Source organism: Mus caroli, chromosome 6 (genome assembly GCF_900094665.2).
Source record: "Mus caroli chromosome 6, CAROLI_EIJ_v1.1, whole genome shotgun sequence".
NCBI classification, from domain to species: Eukaryota; Metazoa; Chordata; class Mammalia; order Rodentia; family Muridae; genus Mus; species Mus caroli.
In genome coordinates, this window is record NC_034575.1 from 13,701,519 (window position 1) to 13,719,810 (window position 18,292).

An 18,292-nucleotide genomic window follows, 5' to 3' on the forward strand; every position below is an offset into this window, starting at 1 on the left:
TATATGCTTCGTGTATAACTTTCTAGTGTTTTAAAAAGTATTTCTTATGAGCAAAAGAACTGCTCATCAAGAGAATAGGTCATTGGACTGAAAGTAAATTCATCTAAATGTTTGCTTTTCTCTGTGACATCTTAATAATTCTTTGTTGTGTTTGTCTCTGGTATATTTTGTAGATATTATACACATGAACCTACAACTTCTGATATTCAAATAAGTTTAATTTTTTTCCGTTGTTAACGATTTACATACCCAGTTCCCTCCATATCTCACTGTATTCTCCTGTGTTCTGAGACTATTTTCCTTTTACATGACATACGTCATTTCAAGTCTATCCCATATATCTGAAAGATGACATCTCATTCTTAAAGACGCAGAATAGAAGATCCCAAGACACCAGCTCGCTTGTCATCTCCTTTATTATGCTTATAAGCTAGGCAGTAATGGACAAAGCTTTCGCCACTTACTGTTAGCACAGTCTTTCTGTAAGTGGAACAGGATCGACCTTGAACTCATAATCTCCCTGCTTCAAAATCCTGCAAGCTAAAACTAACAGGGATGTACTACCATGTCCTGGCTACTACCTATAATATCTTGTGAAAGCAGTGAAAGTAAAAAAGCAAAAACAAAAACTGAAAAATGCATAGCAAACTCAGTGTTTGAATCCAGAGAGACAAATCTTATCTAAGTCATCTCCAAAGGTACAAATCTAAATGACAGCACCCACGAATTTGATTTAACTATATGTTTTAATCATCTGTTTCAATTTCAAGGTACAACCAGATCCAAAATTTACATTTAAGAGTTATATTCTAAAGAAAATAAAAATATTCCTATGAAGTGGTATTTGCAGCTAGTTTTAATATCTACTCTTTTAATCTTTAATTTTTTTATTACTTTTATTTTTTTACAGTCCAGTCATTACTTCCTCCCAGTCTGCCCTCCCACAGTTCCTCATCCCATTTCCCCTCCCCCCTGTCTCTAAGAGGATGTCCCTTCGCCCCATGATTATCTATATGGCTTGACCTTTTTAACACTAGCTCAGGGGTTCTTAACACTAATACTGTTTACATTCTGGGGTTAGAAATCCATTGCTTGCAGGGGATTTTGTATGTATTATAGGATATTTTACTGGGCATCCCTGACCTCTAGCTACTAAATGTTAAAAATATCTTTGAGATGTAACAAAAAAAAAAGTATCTTTAGAGACTGCCACGGTGGTATGGAAAGCAAAATAGATCTTGCTTGAGAAGTACTCTAGAGATAAAAATATTTCTTATTTTAGATATAGAAATGCTATTTAAGTACTTTCCAAGGCAGCTACTTTGTCTCATAGGTAGCAAACTAAATTAGGAAGAAAACTTCAGAGTTCAGTACAATTGTTACAACAATTGAGGCAATGGATAGTAACTATTTGTAATAATTTATGATTGATTCTATCAGTACTAGGCATTTATTTTATGTATACTAATTCCTACTTTCTTTATTTTTAAGATTAGCTAAAAGAAAAGGAGAAATTTAGTAGGAAAATTGACTAGAAAATAAAGCCAGGCAAGAAGCCAACTAAAACATTTTTTTCAAGTAATCTATTTTTATTATTAGTGAATTTTCAACATCTATGTGGTTCATTTACTGTCTGTATATAGTACTATCCCATATATACGATAACCTGACCAACTGGTAAAGTTGTAGGAAATGGGAAATACTTTTATGTATTTTCTTAGTATTAGTATAAATCAAAGAATTCTCTTAAGAAATCCTTATTTAGTCATTGATTTACTTATGTGTATACATATTGTGTGTGTGTGTGTGTGTGGGAGGGGGTGGTGGATGTGTGTGCAAGTGCTTATGAGGTCCAGAAAAGAGTGTTGGATTCCCTGGAACTGAAGACAGAGTTTGCCATCAGCTGTGGTTCTGGGAACTGACCTCGATTAATCTGCAAGAGCAGTACAGTCACCACGTCATTGCCAAGCACCGTGCCAGACCCACACTCTTAATTCTCACCTGGAGAGAGACACTTGAGCAACTTTACTACTATACTATCACTCAACAACCATGTTCTTGTGAGACTATGATTCACAGGAAATAAGATTTACAGTTCTGTTACTTTGTAATTTCAAATTTACCAAAAGTTTACCCTCATTATATCTCCTTTTGATAATAATAGTCAATGAAACTGTGACTTTATGACGCATTTTCATTCACCATTTGGCCAAGCAAACAATGTTATTGACCTTTAAATATTCATTTTATCACATGTATAACAGGTTGATAAGAGTATTTGAAAAAGAGAGGCTCTTACCTACAAGCAACATTTGGGTCCGCATTTCTTGAAAGTAGTAACTCTACACATTTCAAGACTTGCTCCTCTGAGCCACGAGCAGAACAAGCACTTATCAAAATGGTTAACTTGTCTATATGAGAGGAAAAGAAAAGAAATCCTCACACATTAGGAAGTGCTTCTAATTGCCATCTTTACCATCCTTAGCATGTACTGCACTCTAAAATTCTCAACCTCTTCCCATCTTTATCTCTCCATGCATATCTCACCATCTTAGCAAAGGCTCTTTTGCACCTCTAAATTATTTTGAATTCATATTGTAACTTTCTTCACTTATTGGCATTTCTTCAGGAGAATAGAAAGTGGTTCGGCACAATGAATGTGAATATCTACATCCATCACATGCATGTGAAGTTTTCATAGATACAAATCTGTCTTGCTCAATTTGGGATTGGAAAATAATGATACAGTCTCTGATTTTACTTTACTTGTAACAATCCTGGAGGTTTGTCTGTAAACTGTACTAGTGCAGAGGTCAGAAGAAAACTCCTAGAAATTGGTTCTCTCCTTCCATCATGTGGGTCCCAGGGATTAAACTCACATAAGCAGGCATGGGTTGGCAATAAGTGTTTTTGCCTGATGAGCCATCTTTCTGGTCCCTCCACCCCCCAGTGTGTTCTTTTTTCTTTCTTTGTTTGTTTTTTTGTTTGTTTGATTTTTTTTTTGTTTTTGATTTTTGTCATTTCTATTCTGTGAATTCACCCTGTTTTCTAAAAGTGGAGGAAATCAGGATTGACTAATTAAAGACAAAACAAAACTAACAAAAACACATACATATACAAACCTTTCAAGTCTCAGGAATATAAAATAGGCCATCACAGCCATGTTTTTAACTAATGGCTCAATACAGATAAACCATAATTATCCTAGACCCAGGTTTATTACTGACAGTGTTACTACCATGATGCCTTAATATTTTGTTAGAACCAATTTATAGACATGAAACTAATAACAGGCCTCAGTACCCAATGGGAATCTTATATAGACACAGAGGATTTTAAGTGTAGCTCCTGTGAAAATACAACATGCTTTATAAACACAAGTGATTCTCTGATTTTAAATAGAGAAAGGAAACCATGATTTTGTGAAAAGAGTATTTATATATTTTCAAAACTCTCCTCTTTAATATGGTTTTCATTACGTGATGTTTTCAAATGACATAATAAAAAGCAAACCCTAAGCATGCAAGTCAGGGAGGGATGGCTATAAATATATAGAACATTATAGCAATAGCTTTGTAAGCATTTCATGTAGATTACAAATGTGAAAATTTATACTGAAACAAAATGTATACCTCAAAGATGAAGTGAATTCAAATATCTATTAGAAACGTCTTAATGAGGTGCCATCACTGCTTCAATGAACCAAACTGGATTTACGTATCTACCATTGCTTTTTAGAAAGGACTCACAGTACTAAGCAAAAGTTGTTGAATAACAAAAAAACAGTTTTAATAAACCATCTATGAAAAACTTTGTTTTCAAGTATACAAAGCAAATTTCAAATAGTTTTTCACAAAATTACTGGCTTTTTGATATTGCTTTCAGTGACTTTCCTTTAAAAACAAAAACATCTAGCATGCTATTTAAAAGTACACATTAATATAACTTGTCATAAAAATAACAAAAACTATACATTGAAATCTATTTTCTTGGAGAAGCAGTTTTTAAAAACATGTATATTTAAATTTGAGTTTTCATATCCTTATACAACTAATAGATTTTTGCTTAAAGTACTTTAATTTTTCACTTAGTATAACTTTTGTTTAGAAATCAAAGAATCACAGTACACTGTCAGTTACATTTTCTCAAGCATTTTACTTACCCTTATCAAAGCTTGCATTAGCACCTCTGTCCAAAAGGAAGCGAACCAGCTCTGCATTGGCCACACTAGCGGCATACATAAGAGGGGTCCATCCATAGCGGAAGCTGGAGTCCACATTAATGCCTATCCATGAGGAGAACATCTGTTTTAAAGACTTAATTTCTTAATTGTGTATATACATATAAATATGTATAATTTTATATATTATATATTTATAATTTATATATAATTATATATAAAATTCAATACACACATGTATGAATGTTTACCTGTACAAATGTATACATACCAGTGGTATGCAGAGAGGCAAGGAGGCATAAGAAGTCCAGGAACTTTAATGGAGTTACAAATGGTTTTCAGCTACCATATATATGTCTCAGAAATTGAATTGAATTGGAATTAATAAAATTTGCTACCTTCAGTTTCATGGTGGCACTGCATTCAATGAGACCCAATATGACTAATATTTACCACATAATAAATATAGCACCTGTAATATAAAAATTTTCTATGATATTTTCTATGGTGGTATTGGGGAAGATTTTGTGGAGGTTATATGTATTTTATGTGACAATATTATGCCTGGGAAATATCATACATCTTTATGGTTTCAAATGCTACATATGCCTCCAAGAGATCCTTAACGTCTTACCAACATGCAATTTAACCCCTGGATGACTGATAAAGCATGACTGAAAGTTAGGTTAGGTCATAGAACTCTGCTGAGAAATGCAGCCTTCATTTTGTAATCCATGGTTCAATATTATCATATCTATATTATAAACACAAGATACAACTGGTGGGAATGAAACAGAAGGCAAGGGAACCAATAGGAAGCTAGAAGCATATAATACAAAAATAAAACCAAGAACCCGGAAAAGAGAGGAATTAGAAGTAAAACAAAAGGAAATTTAAAGATAGTATCACTGTAATTTAAAATTACTTTGAGGTGTGATGAAAAGAACAAGCAAAAACTTACCATCAAGTTTTACTTTAGAAAATTAATTAACAAGCAGTGAGCTAGAGTAAGGAGAGGTCTGAAATGTCAGGACTTGTTTGAATTAGTAGTATTTAGATGGGACAGGGCAGGAGAGAGGGATACAAAGTTATGAGTATTGGCTGCTCTTTCAGAGGACCTACCTGGTTCAATTCCCAGCACCCATATGGCAGCGCACAACCAACTTTCACTCCAGTTCTGTGATATGCGATGCCTTTTTCTGACCTCTGTGGTACTGCATGCATGTACACAGACATGCAGACAGAGAAAACATCCCCACACATTACAGATATAGATGCAGATACTGATAAGACATAACATTTAGAATGTGGCAGAGACAGGTAGTAACTGCCAAGAAAGGACAACAATAAAAATCTTCAAGCCATTAACACTACAAATCTCTTGAATTATTAGGAATTTTCTCAAAAATACTGGCCTAGCAATATAAGACAAACAGAAAAATGTTGGGCTAACCTAGGATTACGAAATCTAGAAGCTGTGTTACAAGGGCAAAGACACAGTAAGAGAATGAACCCAAACCCATTAAACTTATATAAACCACTTCCTTTAAGGACATTAAGAGTAAAGTGGTAATTTCCCAGTGACACTTGGAGACCAAGAGGCTGGAGGCGTGGCTCAGCAGTTAAGACCAGTGACTCTTTTTCTACACCTGGGTTTAATTCTCACCACCCACATGGTGATTTGTAGGTGCAGCTGCTGACATATAGACAGTCAAAACACCTATACAAAAAAATTAAAAATTAATCAAAAATAATCAGTAATTTCAGGAAAGAAAAGAGAATGCTTTCTGTTTCAAAGAAATTATATAGTTAACAGCATTGGCTTTAATGTTTTATAGTATACAGATTTTTCATGGTCTCTTGCTATAGCATTCTCCTTAGAAAGATAAAAGTCATGCTCTGAAGGGCTGACTGTTTTCTTGTTGAAGCACTAAGACACTGAAGACTATACAAGTACATTTCCAACTGTCTTAAACTCTTATGATGCATATTGTAATTACTGGGGAAATGCAGTACTGAATTATATGCTTGAGCTTCTGTTTGTCTTTTCTAACAATTTTTCCTCTGTAAGATGATGTGATAATCAGAAAATGAGTTTAGAAAAACAATCATATTTCCTTATTCTTTTCTTTGGCAGTTGCTAGCAAAACTGTGATCAAAGATAGAAATAAAACATATGACAAAAGAGAAGTAAACATTGAATTCTGGTATAAAAATTCTCACTGATTATCACTTCTAACACTTATTTTGTGGAAGCAAAAGTAAAAGCCCTTTCTCCTTATACCTACACATTTATTTTTGGCTTTTTAAGATGAGTTTTAAAATGTATCATAATTAAAGACAAATTTCAAATGGCTGAGCACTGACTTAGCAGTTGGCTTTGCAGGAGGCTGAAGCCTCTCATTTGCCCACCATCACACTAAACCCTAGTACTTCATGCTCCTCCATCACCCTCAACATTCCTAGTCCCACTATTCTGAGAAAAAAAATTCTCTTTTCTGAAACAAACGTCTGCCTACTCTACCCCAACTATCACCATGCTCAGTACATGTACATGTCCAGTCCTCAAATTTCCTTATTTAACTCTTATTGAACATTGTCAGGTGAATAGCAAACTCCAGCAGTTGTTCACAAAGTGTGACAGAGCTTCCCCATTTGTTACAAAAATAACACCTAAGACTTACATATGCTTACACATCCTAGGCTAATATTGACTTAAACCTTATTCTAAGCCTTTATTTACATGTTATTTTTTTCTAATTTTAATTTCAATATCCTTGAATACAATGCTGCTATCCTTTTTATAAAGGGGGAAAACTGAAACCTACAAAAGCTTGATAGCTTATTTAATATTAGAGAGCCATCAAATATCATGGTTATTAATCAAAACCTGATCATGTTTTGCAATGATATATTTTCATTAGATGCTATATTGTCTCTAGCATAGAAGAAAAACAGTTGCTGTCCACAACCTCATATTTGTGTGTGTGTATTTTGTATCTTGAACTTGTTAGCCCTTGGATAATTTCAACCACTAGGATCAACAATTTAATTTGTATGTGTAGGTAATTTAGAAAAATGTACTTAATCTATAAGAAAGCATTATGAGACTTGGGATAAAACTATATTTTACATAAAGGAACTGATGCTCTAAAAATGCTTATATAACATCGCCAAAAAATCACATTGAATAGGCCATGAAACTAGAATATCCAGATATTCATTCTGATATTCGACTCAGGCCTTCGGCCACCAAAACATAAAGTAGAAAGAGACAGAACCTGAAAGAATTAAGAGGCATATTATATAGCAAAGTAAATATTTAAAAAAGGACGACCACGGTGGGGGTAAGATTTGTCAGAGGCAGGCTTCTTAAAGGTTCAAGAACCAATGGAAAGCATTTAGACCTATTCCAAGTAACAGGGTAGATGAAGAAAGAGGTCAGGAAGCCAAGAAGCCAACTAACACATTGGTAACACACCTGTTAACGCTCATTAGGAAAAAGCTGACACAAACTTTAAAAACTTAGGTGCTTTAATGAAATTAATCAATGATTCATTTGTCAAGATTGCCTGACTCTCACCAGAATCCAGGAGTTCTTTCACTAAAGAAATATCTCCGGTGGTCAGTGCTTTCTTAAATGTCTCGTTCTTTTCTTCAACGGGTAAAGACCTTTTTAATTTCTAAAAGAGCAGGAAGTTAAATTTCTCATTAATGTATATCTTCATCTACAATGCATCAGGAAATAACAATAAAACAAACAAACAAACTACATAGGGTTGTTTCTGCTTTGGCCTGCAAACGAAATACGGGACAAATCTGTGTCTAAAATTATCTTTAAAGGGATAAATTATCTTTAAAGGCAAAGATGAGATGAGCCAAATCCAGGTGACACTACGTCTGTGGCCTAAATGATGCAACTGATGAAAACCGCGGTTGGTAAACAAGGGGGCATTTGGCTGGTTTGCCTAATAACCTGAAACACGCTTAAGCCAAAGCTCTGGGAGAAAGTTAGGGAGCTGGGCACAAAGGGGATAACTGGGTCCACGTGTCTAGGCCTAGCTCCCGAAAGCCACGGGAGGCCCCAAACGGGTGAGGTCCAGCAGTTGCCTTCTCCACTACCTGAGAGGACCGGTCGAGATACCCAATATCCCAGCCGTCATCCTCACTATCGCTGCTCTCGCCTCCACCAGCCACTGCCAAGCCCCTCAGTGTGCCCGCTGCCATGGCTCCAAGCTGTTCTTCCGGTGCCTGCGCACTATCTGAGCTTGGGCGAGCGTGGCCTTGCGCAAGCGCTTGGGACCTCTGGCGCAGGCGCAGAGCGGCTCACAGCCACTTCCTCCTCCCACGAGCTGGCCTTTCACACCGGAACCTGATGGGGTCACATCTCACGAAGACTGCCGCTACGCTCTGCTCTTCCGTGGTACTTCCAACTCCTTTAAGAGACGTTGTTTCATTAAAAAATAAAAATAAGATAAATTGTTTGATTAGATTCTTGAACTCCAAAGAATTCACACTAGTGGAACGAGCTAAGTACGAAGGATCTTTTTCTCTCCATGAACAGTGTGTTGGGTGAGATGGACTCCCATCAGAAATAAGTGCCTTCTAAGACAAACTCTTATTTGCTAGAGTATGTCACAAACGAGTACCACGGGGACTTTCCAGAAGCCGCCAGAAGACCTCATCTTCCTCCCATTCTTTGATTTCCATGTGACCAGAGGTCTCAGCTTAAGAGTTAGAAAGCCAACCCTCAAAACACTCTCCTGTTGTGACTCATTAGATGCCCCAGCACAAAAAGTCACTCACGAGAGGAGAATATTGGCAAAGAGAGAATCAGAAGCCTTGGAAGAACACAACGATTCAAATATCCAGAGAGCAAGTAATACCAACAGCTTGTGAAAGCAGTTGAAGGTCAGACCCACTTTTCTACATATTGATAGAATATTGATGACACCTCTATTAGGACACACCCCCCCGAAAGTTAATTGGTTTAAAAAAATAGAGTACTTATCTCAATGACTTAAAAAGCTTAACCATGTACCATTCTTTCTTGATTTTTATTTATTTATTTTTGTTTGAACAGTGGTTCTCGACCATTGGGTTGTGACCTCTGGTAGAGGGTCAAGAAATCTCTTCACATAGGTCACCTAAAATCATCAGAAAACAGATATTTATGTTATGACTCATAAGTAGCAACTAAATAATTTTATTGTTGGGGGTTACAACATAGGAACTGTATTAAAGGTTTGCAGCGTTAGGAAAGTTGGGAACCACTGAGAAATCTCTTGAAGTTTGTTTGTTTGTTTGTTTGTTTTGTAGCAAATGACTTCAGTGATTCTCAAAGATCTTTTTAACTAGGTTAGTTTGGGGGAGGAAGGAAGACTAGTCTATCTAAATGTATTAATTTGTATTAATTGAGTACATATGGATTATTAAGTGTAGTCTGACACAACTGTATTGCTTTGTGTGTGTGCGTTTCAGAAGGTTGTCTTACTATGCAGCAAAAGGTTACTGTAAATTTTGCCTGACCTCCAGAGTCACTTGCTTAAAGTCACACACCATCATCATACTTACATTGAAGTCACACACTACCATGGTCAGCTACAGTCCAGAACTAGGCTTTAGAGGACACAGCATTAAAGACAAACCACGGTACCTAATGGAGCCACATATTAATCAGGAGAGAGAATATATACAACCAAACAAGGCAGTTGAAGATTTTAAGTGCCCTCAAAGCAAAAAGTTATAGTGTGGTTAATTTCTGGAATTAAAACAATTAGATTCTTTACTGGTAGACTTATTAGCTATAGCTGTGTGCCCTTTAACAATTTATTTTATCATCTTTCTCCCTTTGCCCGAAGTGCTCACCTCCACCACACTTTGCAGAGAGGCTTTTTCTCTGTGTCTGCTGCATGTGTGTGTTTCCTAACCCCCAATAAGTGCCTGCTGGTTCTGTCTACAGTGCTTGGGATTTCACTGCCACTACCTACTGTGCTTCAGACTTTTTCCTTGCCTTTTAATCCTTTAACTGGCAGAAAAAACAAACTTGATTAAGACCCCTATACTGTTTCCATTTAACAAAAACAGATGCCTGAAGCTGGAGGTTTATGAAGAGATTGTATGATGGCTGTGCTTTTGTGGGCCACAATACTGGATTTTACTTCATGACCAAATGCTAAAATATTTTTACAATATTGAAAGATTGTGTGTCCATGTGTGTATTATAAATGCTTTACCCCCTTTACTGATGTTTTTCTGTTTAAACACTTTACTAATTACTGGTGTTATTTACTAAGACAGTAGGAAATTGCAGAATAAATATGAAGATATGGTGAATATCCCTAAATTAATTGAAAAATCAAATGTCCAAGGGAAGGTTTAAAATAGGTGGGTGGATGTTTAAGAAGAAGCTCAAAAAAGCTTATTTTAGACATGTACACATTTGGAAATTATTTATATGCAACTTATTTGAAAGGTTTTTGGATTTATCTAACAAGAGAATTTATAAATATAGGTCACATTATTCCAAAACTTATGTAAAAAAGCAAATGAACTAGAGAACATTCTGAGAAAAGGAAGAATAAAGTGAGGATTACTTTACTCAATTTCAAGACTATTTATGCTTGTATTCATGACTTTGTTGTATAGCTTAATGGAACAGAAAAATGAACCTAGGGTTATCACCATGCAAGCACACTGTGGCCAACTGAGGTTGGACAAAGCTGCAAGATCAAGTAATTTGGAATAAGGATAATATTTTTCGTGAGATAACAATCTATTTTAATCTTTGCCATATTTGGATCAAAACAAAGGCTTGATGATGCAGTTTTGTGAAGATGGGTGTGCTTTTGTCTGTTGTGATATTAGATTTTACTATAAAATCAATTGAATGCCTCTGTCTTTCCAATTTCTCTGCTTTTCATTGTATACTGATTATGCATTGTACTACATTGTATGAGGCATGTTCACATAAGGATATAATGTGCTTTGACCATATTTTTTCTCCATAATTCTCTTCATTCTGATTGATAATTTTGTTTATGCTTTCCTGTTACTATACATACATGATTTTATGTCTGTATGAAATCAAGAATTCCTAAATAAAACTTGCAGTGGTTATCTTTCTGAGACTGGCTTAATTTGCTCAGTAAAATCTCCAGTTTCATCCATTTTCCTGTAACTGACATAATTTTGTTCTTTATATTCTATTATTACATTCTTCAGAGAAGTTTCATATACAATTTATATGTGATATATATGTATATATATATATATATGTTAGCATATATATATATATATATATATATATATATATATATATAACATATATATATATATATATGTTAGCCTTTAATTTGATCATAAATAATATCTTCTATTGAGTTAGTTTAAGAAATATTGGATTCCCAGGGAAAACGTTTAGCCTGTTAGCACACATCTCTGTATTCTTTTCCATTGTCTGACACATTCAGTTGGTTGCCAAATCTTGATGCTTTCACATAAACCTTCAACTTGCCGTATTATTATTTTGATGCTATTTTCTCTAGAATATCTCTATATCTGCTTTACTCTTCAGTTTATTTGATTGCTGCTACTTTCAGGTTACCCATACCAATGCCATGCTCAGATAGTGTTGGTCCTTACCAACTAGTCACACAGGACCTCTGTAGGCTCTACACTTCTGGTTCGTCTGCTTCAAGTAACTCTCCTTCCTTAACTTTTTTTTTCATATTTTTATTAGGTATTTTCTTCATTTACATTTCCAATGCAATCCTAAAAGTCCCCCATGCCCTCCCCCCACTTCCTTAACTTATAATGTGTTCTGTGATTTGTCAACATCTATACATTGAACTTAGCATGTATACTCCAGTTTAGCTGCCATTATAGAATAATCTTTATCTTCTTTGATATCTTAGGGTCTATTTACACATATTTCTGCTATGTACTGTAACTTAGGTCTTTTATTTTTCTTAAAAATTTCATTCTTTGAAACATTCATACAATGTGTTTTGTTCATATTCATCCTACCAGTCATCTCAGATTCTCCCCATTTCCGTACTCACCCAAACCTATGCCATTTTTGTTTCTTCTTTTTTTCAACCATCAATTCCAAAATATGATCTCAAATATATCAATTCCAAAATATGATGCTCAAGGATATATAGCCTTCTTGGAATGTGGCTGAATCACCTGAAGTAACACTTTTTAAGGAACCTGACTCCCTCTCTCCCAGCAGCTATCAGTTACCAACAGCTCTTCAGAAGGGGTTGGATTTTATACTTGTCTTCCATCTCCATGATGGGCTTTGATCTGGTCTGAACTTACATGGGGCTGGTGCATTCTGTTACAATCACTGAGTTTAGATGTTCATATGCTTTTCTGTGTACAGAGACACTGTTTCCTTATATTCATCTACTGCCTCTGGCTCTTACAGTCTTTACACCTTCTTTTATGTAATCATTCATGAGCTTTTGGAGAAGAGGATGTGCTATGGATGTCCCATGAAGGGATAAATAATCTATAATCTCTTAATTGCTTCTTGGTCAGTTGTGGTTCTTGTGTTAATTATCATCTACTGCAAATAGAAGCTTCTCTGATGAGGGCTGAGAGTATTAATTTATGTATAAAATTTAGAGTTGGTTAATACTATGTCCATTTAGCAGAATAATAGTTATGGGTTCTCCCCATGGCCTTTGGCCTCTCTAGCCACAGGTTCTTAAACTACCATTGGTGCCATTGAGTTTTATCTTGTGGAGTAGGACTTAAATCTAAATAGAAAGCGGTTGTTTATGCCTATGATATTCATGGTACTATTGCAGCAGTGGACATGTATTGCTGAACCAATTGTAGTTGTAACTGGCCCGGGTTACACCAGTGAAATATTGACAGTGACTTTCCTTTTTTGATAGCATGTATAACATCTTCCAGCAGTGTGAAAGCCAGCTAGGTGAACTGAAGCTTCCATGTCAGGACCAGTACCAGCTTGTTATCTCCATGTATTGTGACTGAAGTATAGCATGCCTTCATCTTCAGCAATAGGGTCTTTGTGTTATGTTTCAGAGGTTAGCTAACAGGAATGGCCAAAATCTGTAATGTTTGTGATTCTATGGGACATCATTGGGCAACACCACCAAAGGAGTTAACCCAGTCCCAGCACCCACCGAGCTTTTTATTTTTTAGCCTGTGGAATCTATTTTTTTAAAATCCTATTATAGGATAACTTTATTTTAACACACAGACACACATACACAGACACAGACACACACTCACACACACTGTCTGTCTGTCTGTCTGTCTGTCTGTCTGTCTGTCTGTCTGCCTGTCTGCCTCGCTCTAGTATTAGGTGCATTTCCATAATAGTTTTTCCAAATCTCTTTGGTGTTATGTTATTTATCTCTCCTTATCTGGATTCCATTGTTTAACCTGCCCTCCCATCCCACACTCTAATTTAACCCTTTCTATAATTTTGTTCAAGCCTGTACACCACTGCATCTATCTCCCTTCCTTGCTATTGAACATCTCTCCCTTGCTCTCAGTGAGTATTTCAAATGGAACATACATAGCTAAAGATTCACAGATAACATCCACAAATGAACAAAAACATGAAATGTTTGTCTTTCTGAGTTTAGTCTACCTCACTCAGAATGCTTGTTTCCAGGTCCATCTTCTTATCTATGAATTCCATAATTTCATCTTTAACAGCTATTAAATAAATATATTTTCATTATTCATTAATCAATTTACTGCATCTAGGCTGTTTCTGTTTCTTGGCTATTATGACTAGAGCAACAGCAAATATGGATGAGCAGGTTTCTTTGTAGTAGGATAGAAAGTCATTTGGGTATATGACCAAGAGTGGTCTAACAAGATAACGTGGTAGATCTATTTATAACGTTTTGATGAACCACACAGATTTCCATAATAGCTGAACCAGCTTGCTCTCTCACCAGCATTCAGTGTGTGTTGTCCTTTCTAAACCAGTATTTGGGGGGGGGGGTTTGATCATATCCATTCTGTCTGAGGTAAGATAAAATCTCAAAGTAGTTTTATTTTATATTTGTCCGGTGGCTAAAGATAGCTAATGTCTTCAAAAGTTTCTCAGCCATTTGTTTAATCTTTTGTAGTAACTTGAGCTTGTTTCCACTTTTAAATTTAGTGTTTTGAAGTCATTGCTCTGTAGTTCAGGCTGAGATGGAATTCACTGTGTTTCCCAAGCTGTCTTGGAACTCACCGTCTCTGCTTCTCCTTCCTGTGTGCAGGGGTTACAGCAGGGATTCCACATGCCACCATGTCCAGCTTCTATTTAGATCTTCCCTGATGCCAGATATCAGCTTCTCTATATCTCATTTTTCCTTTTAGACCAAACTCAAATTCCAGAAGGTTGCCTTTTCTGTATTATAGAAACTCCATGTATAATTGGTAAATGATGGAGTAAATCTTTGTCTTAATGAGACATTTGTCTCATAAAGACATGAGATATTATCCATGAGATTTGTGTTAGTAATTCCATAGTTCTCATTTTGAGAAAAAATAAAGTCTTGAATACATTTTTTATAGAGCCAAAATCGAAACTGAAAAACTGTAATGGAGTTTTTGAATGGCCTCAGGTTAAAAAATGTCTCAAGCTAATTAAATTAAATAAAAATTGGTCATGGATATATGTTAACATAATAGCAGCATTATTATTACTTAAAATGAAAAACAATGTACAGCAAATGATGAAGACACAAAGAAAATTATATATATATTTATAAAAATATGTACATATATGCCATTAGTAATAGCTTTTTAGGGATAGTAGACCAAATTACCACAAACTGGGTGACTTATAGTAGCACATTTTTTCAGTGGTTGTAGAGGCTCAAATGTCTAAAATACAAGTTTCATTAGAACCATGATGAACTATAGGGGAACATTCTTTGACTCTCCTCAGCTTCTGGTGATGGCTGTTGATCTTTAGCAGTCTTTGGCTTTTGGATTTCTCAATCTGTGTCCCTTCTTTGCTTATATTCTGATTGTGTCTTTAAATATCCCTCTTCCTATAAACACATAAAAGTTATGTACAATTTAGGACTCACCACAAAACCAGCAGTGCTCATCTTTACTTACTATTTACTTCAATGACCCCACTCCTGAGTCAGGCCACATTCACAGATTCTAGATGAACAGGAACTTTCAGGGGGCAGTATTAAGTATTCCATGCTTGCCACTCAGTAAAATGCTTTCAGGACTCATGTTGTATATGTCCATTTCTTGCTTTGCTGTCTATTCTGTGGTTTTAGAAGGCATAATATGTTCTTTACAAGGTTATTATATTTGTAATCTAGAAAATGTCATGAAAATAGAAAATGCTTTTTACATACGGAAGATAAGGAGAAGAGGGAACCAAAAATGTACATGAAAAGAATAAAGAAAGAAAAAGATTCAAGGAAGCAGGCAGGTGTTTCTGCAGAGACTGCCCAAGGAACACCAATATTCAGACTCTTCGTGGTGTCAGGGTTGTTGTCTTAACTTTAGAATTCACCTTCCTAAGATAGTATAGGCAAAATGCAAAGTGATTATTACCAAGAGAAAAAGAAGTTGAAATCAGGGAGCCAGAGGACTGATTTCTGATTCCTTTTGGAAACAACAGAGAAAACGGAGTGCTAAGGTGGCATAAGAAATAGTTATATCAGATAAGCAACACTTTAAAATGGGTTACTAAATCATAACTCACAATAATAATAATCAGAGCAACAGCAGCTATCATCTTCATTTTATAGTGTTTTCTCTAATCAGTGCCATCAAGTTAGATAGCCCCATATAATCCTATTGGAGTAGATGCTACACAAATTTAACAGAAGGAATATAAGGGCCAGGCAGTTAAAGTAACCTCCAAAGGCCACCTACCTGGCTGAAGTTAACTTTCAGTACTTCTATCTATAGCACCAGTGTTGCAGCACTCTCCTGTATCAGGACACTTCTCTAAACACTTTAGCTCCATACAGTCCTTGCTGCTGTAGTTTCTTTCCAGGTGATGTTAGTTCTTCGTTTTCTAAATGAGGAAACTGAGATATAAATAGATTTTATATAAACGGCCCAAGATCATCTAAGTGCGGTAACCATGGCTTTCTGGCTCCATATATAGGGGTAAGATCTAACTGGGAAAAAGTTTTAACACCCCTCCCAAGAACTCTCACCTCTGGGAAGTCCTTATTTCTACTCTGTGTTTTACCCACACATTAGAGGAGCACATTCCTTTCCAAAGATTTCTTCTTAATTGAAACTTTAACAGAGAATCAACTATGATTCATTTACAGGTAAATCACAAGTTTTACTTCTGGCCAGATAAGAAATTAGCAATTAGGTTTTTGTCTGAAAATATTCGGGAAATGCCCAAGGGGACTTCCTGGAATGGATCAGAAAATTACCATTGACTGGATCAGAGAACTACTTAACATTGAAGACCATAGTGTTCTGCTTGGTTCAGTGATGATGGGAGACTTGAGAAAGACAGGGGATGTGAACAGCTGCATGCCAGGCACACATTCTGCCCCAGTTCAGGTTATTCCTGGTTTCTGCATTTTAAAAGTGAACTTTTAAGCTTTGACTTAGCCATTAGTGGTGATTAGCTAATGCCAGTTGCTCTAACCATGACAAATAGTGCTGCTGCAATTTGTGGCAAACTTGTCTTTGAAATGCATGCTATAACAATTTTGTAGTTCTGCTCTGTTCTTTAGGAGCACATTAGGTTCACTTCTCATAAATTAAAAAAAGAAAAACACTGGAATTTAAAAAGTCATAATCCTCTCTAAAATTTATTAGATTTGGAGACATAAAATTACTTAAAATATTTTTAATTATTAGAATTCATCTTCACAATATAGTCAAGGAAAGAGAAAATCAGGTAAGGGTCTTGATCTCAGAATATTTTCAGTGTAGCAAGAGAAACAAGTCCATAACTAACTAAATATCAGGATTGATAAGCCCTTCAATAAAAAAAATCATTACCAACAACGAAAAGAGGCAAGGGAGACAAGGAAGCATTTAAAATCATAATTTTTTTCTTTTTTTCTCTCTTTTTTTTTTTTTTTTTTTTGGTTTTTCGAGACAGGGTTTCTCTGTATAGCCCTGGCTGTCGTGGAACTCACTTTGTAGACCAGACTGGCCTCGAACTCTGAAATACGCCTGCCTCTGCCTCCTGAGTGCTGGGATTAAAGGCATGCGCCACCATGCCCGGCATTTTTTTTCTTTTTTTTAATTAGATATTTTCTTTATTTACATTTCATATATTATCCCCTTTCCTAGTTTCCTCTCTGAAAATCCCCTGTCCCCTCCCTGCCTCCCCATGCTCCCCAACCCACCCACACTCTCTTCCTGGCCCTGGCATTCTCCTATACTGGGGATCAGGGCAGCTTCTCTGAGCTGCTCTTAGTGTGACAGAAGTTACAAGAATTCCATTTGTCATTACATATGTGTACTGGCTGCAAAGTGAAGAGACTATATAGAGCAAGTGAGTGCACTGGATTGGTGCATGTAAAGTACTTAGAAACTCAAGAGTACCAGGGAAGTAAATATGTGTGTTAATTGTGTAAATCCCTAGCTTGGTTTGCATATTTGAACTCTGGAGATGATTCTAGCCAGACCTGGTCTAAATTATTTACAACAAAATCCTATACAGTCTAATTTATCTGCACCCATATAGTGATCAACAACTATTTGTAGCTTCAACCAGTTCCAGAGGATCCAGTATCATCGCTGGCCTCTGCAGGCACTACATGCAGGGGGTAGATAAATAGATATATATAGATATGATGAAAGAAAACATGAGATTTATCTTTTGAGACTGACTGTATCAAAGAGATCTGGACCTTAAACCCAGATTTACATGGTATCAGACCTTTCTTTCTTTCTTTCTTTCTTTCTTTCTTTCTTTCTTTCTTTCTTTCTTTCTTTCTTTCTTTCCTTCTTGTTCTTCTTCTTGTTCTTCTTCTTGTTCTTCTTCTTGTTCTTCTTGTTCTTCTTGTTCTTGTTCTTCTTGTTCTTGTTCTTCTTGTTCTTCTTGTTCTTTCCTTCTCCTTCCTCCTCCTCCTCCTCCTCCTTCTTCTTCTTCTTCCTCTCTCTCTCTCTCTC

At 35.9% G+C, this 18,292-nt stretch overlaps 1 protein-coding gene across 1 annotated transcript in view; it reads right to left on the minus strand.

Annotated features, from left to right (window-relative positions):
• Nucleotides 1–8,426, minus strand: part of Asz1 (ankyrin repeat, SAM and basic leucine zipper domain containing 1) — a 56,383-nt gene extending 47,957 nt beyond the window's left edge. Inside the window, exons 1-4 of the mRNA XM_021165314.1 lie at nt 8,303–8,426; nt 7,764–7,863; nt 4,163–4,285; nt 2,300–2,411 (exon numbers count right to left, since the gene is read on the minus strand). Of these exons, the coding sequence (XP_021020973.1) occupies nt 2,300–2,411; nt 4,163–4,285; nt 7,764–7,863; nt 8,303–8,407 (440 nt within the window). The 5' untranslated portion in view covers nt 8,408–8,426. The remainder of the gene's footprint in view (nt 1–2,299; nt 2,412–4,162; nt 4,286–7,763; nt 7,864–8,302) is intronic.
• Between the last annotated feature and the right edge of the window lie 9,866 nt (nt 8,427–18,292).